The 1,438-nt window shown below is 37.1% G+C and overlaps 1 protein-coding gene across 1 annotated transcript in view; it reads left to right on the top strand.

Moving 5' to 3' along the window:
- LOC107598268 (NEDD4-binding protein 2-like) overlaps nt 1-1,438 on the top strand; it is a 30,115-nt gene that overhangs the window by 23,325 nt on the left and 5,352 nt on the right. Inside the window, exon 13 of the mRNA XM_016289561.1 lies at nt 581-585. Within this exon, the coding sequence (XP_016145047.1) occupies nt 581-585 (5 nt within the window). The remainder of the gene's footprint in view (nt 1-580; nt 586-1,438) is intronic.

The following is a 1,438-nucleotide window of genomic DNA, read 5'->3' as shown; positions in this document are numbered from 1 at the left end:
CGGTGTAAAAAATTGTGATTTAATTGTGTTACTAGAGCCAAAATAAACATTGTTATTCGAGATGTGCATTGATGAGTTAAAGCTATTTGTATAGCATTTTTTACAATAAATTATGTTCCAAAACAAAATTTGTTTTCTTTCTTTCCTTGTTTTTTTTTTTTTACTGAAATTTCCTGCGGACAGTGTGGGCCCTTCTGGAGACCCCCTGGGGGTCCCCAGACCTCAATTCGAATACGCCTTTTGCTAAAAACAGTTTTACTAGAGGTTATACTGTTCATTATCTCTTCTGTCGATATACAATGAACTGCATCTGCTATCTGAGATAGTCAGCCACAGGTATACGAGCGGTTTCTCACACACACACAAAACACAAAAGTAGTTTTAGGAAAGTATAGAAATTATTAAATGACATACTACTTTGAAAATTCTATAAGCCTCAGATAATATGTAATACATGATACATAATGTCTTCATTATGACAGTACATACGTGCAGGACATAAAGGGAGCATGTTATATACAGCCATTCTGAAACACTCTATTCTGAGGTTCCAGGTTTGGTTGTCAGTGTGAGTGTGAAGGTTAAGTGTGCGCTGGTGAGAACGATTATGAAGACAACAGAGATAGCGTTCACCTTGCTTGAGCTATTCTCTACTTCAGTGCTGTACGATAATGTACAGACCCTCTTGATATGATTATATATCATACATCAGATATGTTCTGATTTGCAGTGATTGTATCACATTGCACAGCAGCCTGACAATTTGCTTGTCCAGGAAAGTCATGAGGCTAAGGCTTGATGCATAGAAGACATCAGAGGAAAATGCACAGAATAGAGTTATTTATAATATAATCCACAACATGCAGCCTCTGAAATTTTGACCCTTCGTGCCATACGTAACTAGGCAGTGGAATGTTTTTATAAAATTTTAATCAAATGAACGCTCAGGCGAGATGTAAAAACAAAGGAGATGCGCTCTACTACTCGCATTACATGAAAGGAAGAGGAGAAGAGGACGACAGAGCAACAGAAAGAGGGAGTATATGTTATGTGGTTTATGGAGATGGGGTGATGTAGGCCGTGCTTTTGGAGAACTAAAGAGTTCAGACCCCGAAACCACATCCCAACAGGAGAACGTCTCTCGCTGAATTCACTGAAACCACGTTGTGCTCCACAGAAAAACCCTATAACTGCATTGTGAAATACGGTGTAAATATTTAGCAAGTTAAGATATTCCTGCACTATCAGAAATATTTTGATTCTAGAATTCAACTTAACATGGGTGTGTGGTTTAATGAGAAGAATGAAAATGAACTACATTTATACACTGGGCTTATTCAAGCTTTTGGTATAGCTTACGAGTTATTTTTATTTTTAATCAAATAAAGGGTGGCATTAGGTAATAACAGGACTGTACTCAAACTGCAATATATATAAA

Source organism: Sinocyclocheilus grahami, unplaced genomic scaffold, assembly GCF_001515645.1.
Source record: "Sinocyclocheilus grahami isolate Dianchi unplaced genomic scaffold, SAMN03320097.WGS_v1.1 scaffold249.1, whole genome shotgun sequence".
NCBI lineage: Eukaryota > Metazoa > Chordata > Actinopteri > Cypriniformes > Cyprinidae > Sinocyclocheilus > Sinocyclocheilus grahami.
This window is presented reverse-complemented; position numbering and strand designations above follow the sequence as displayed.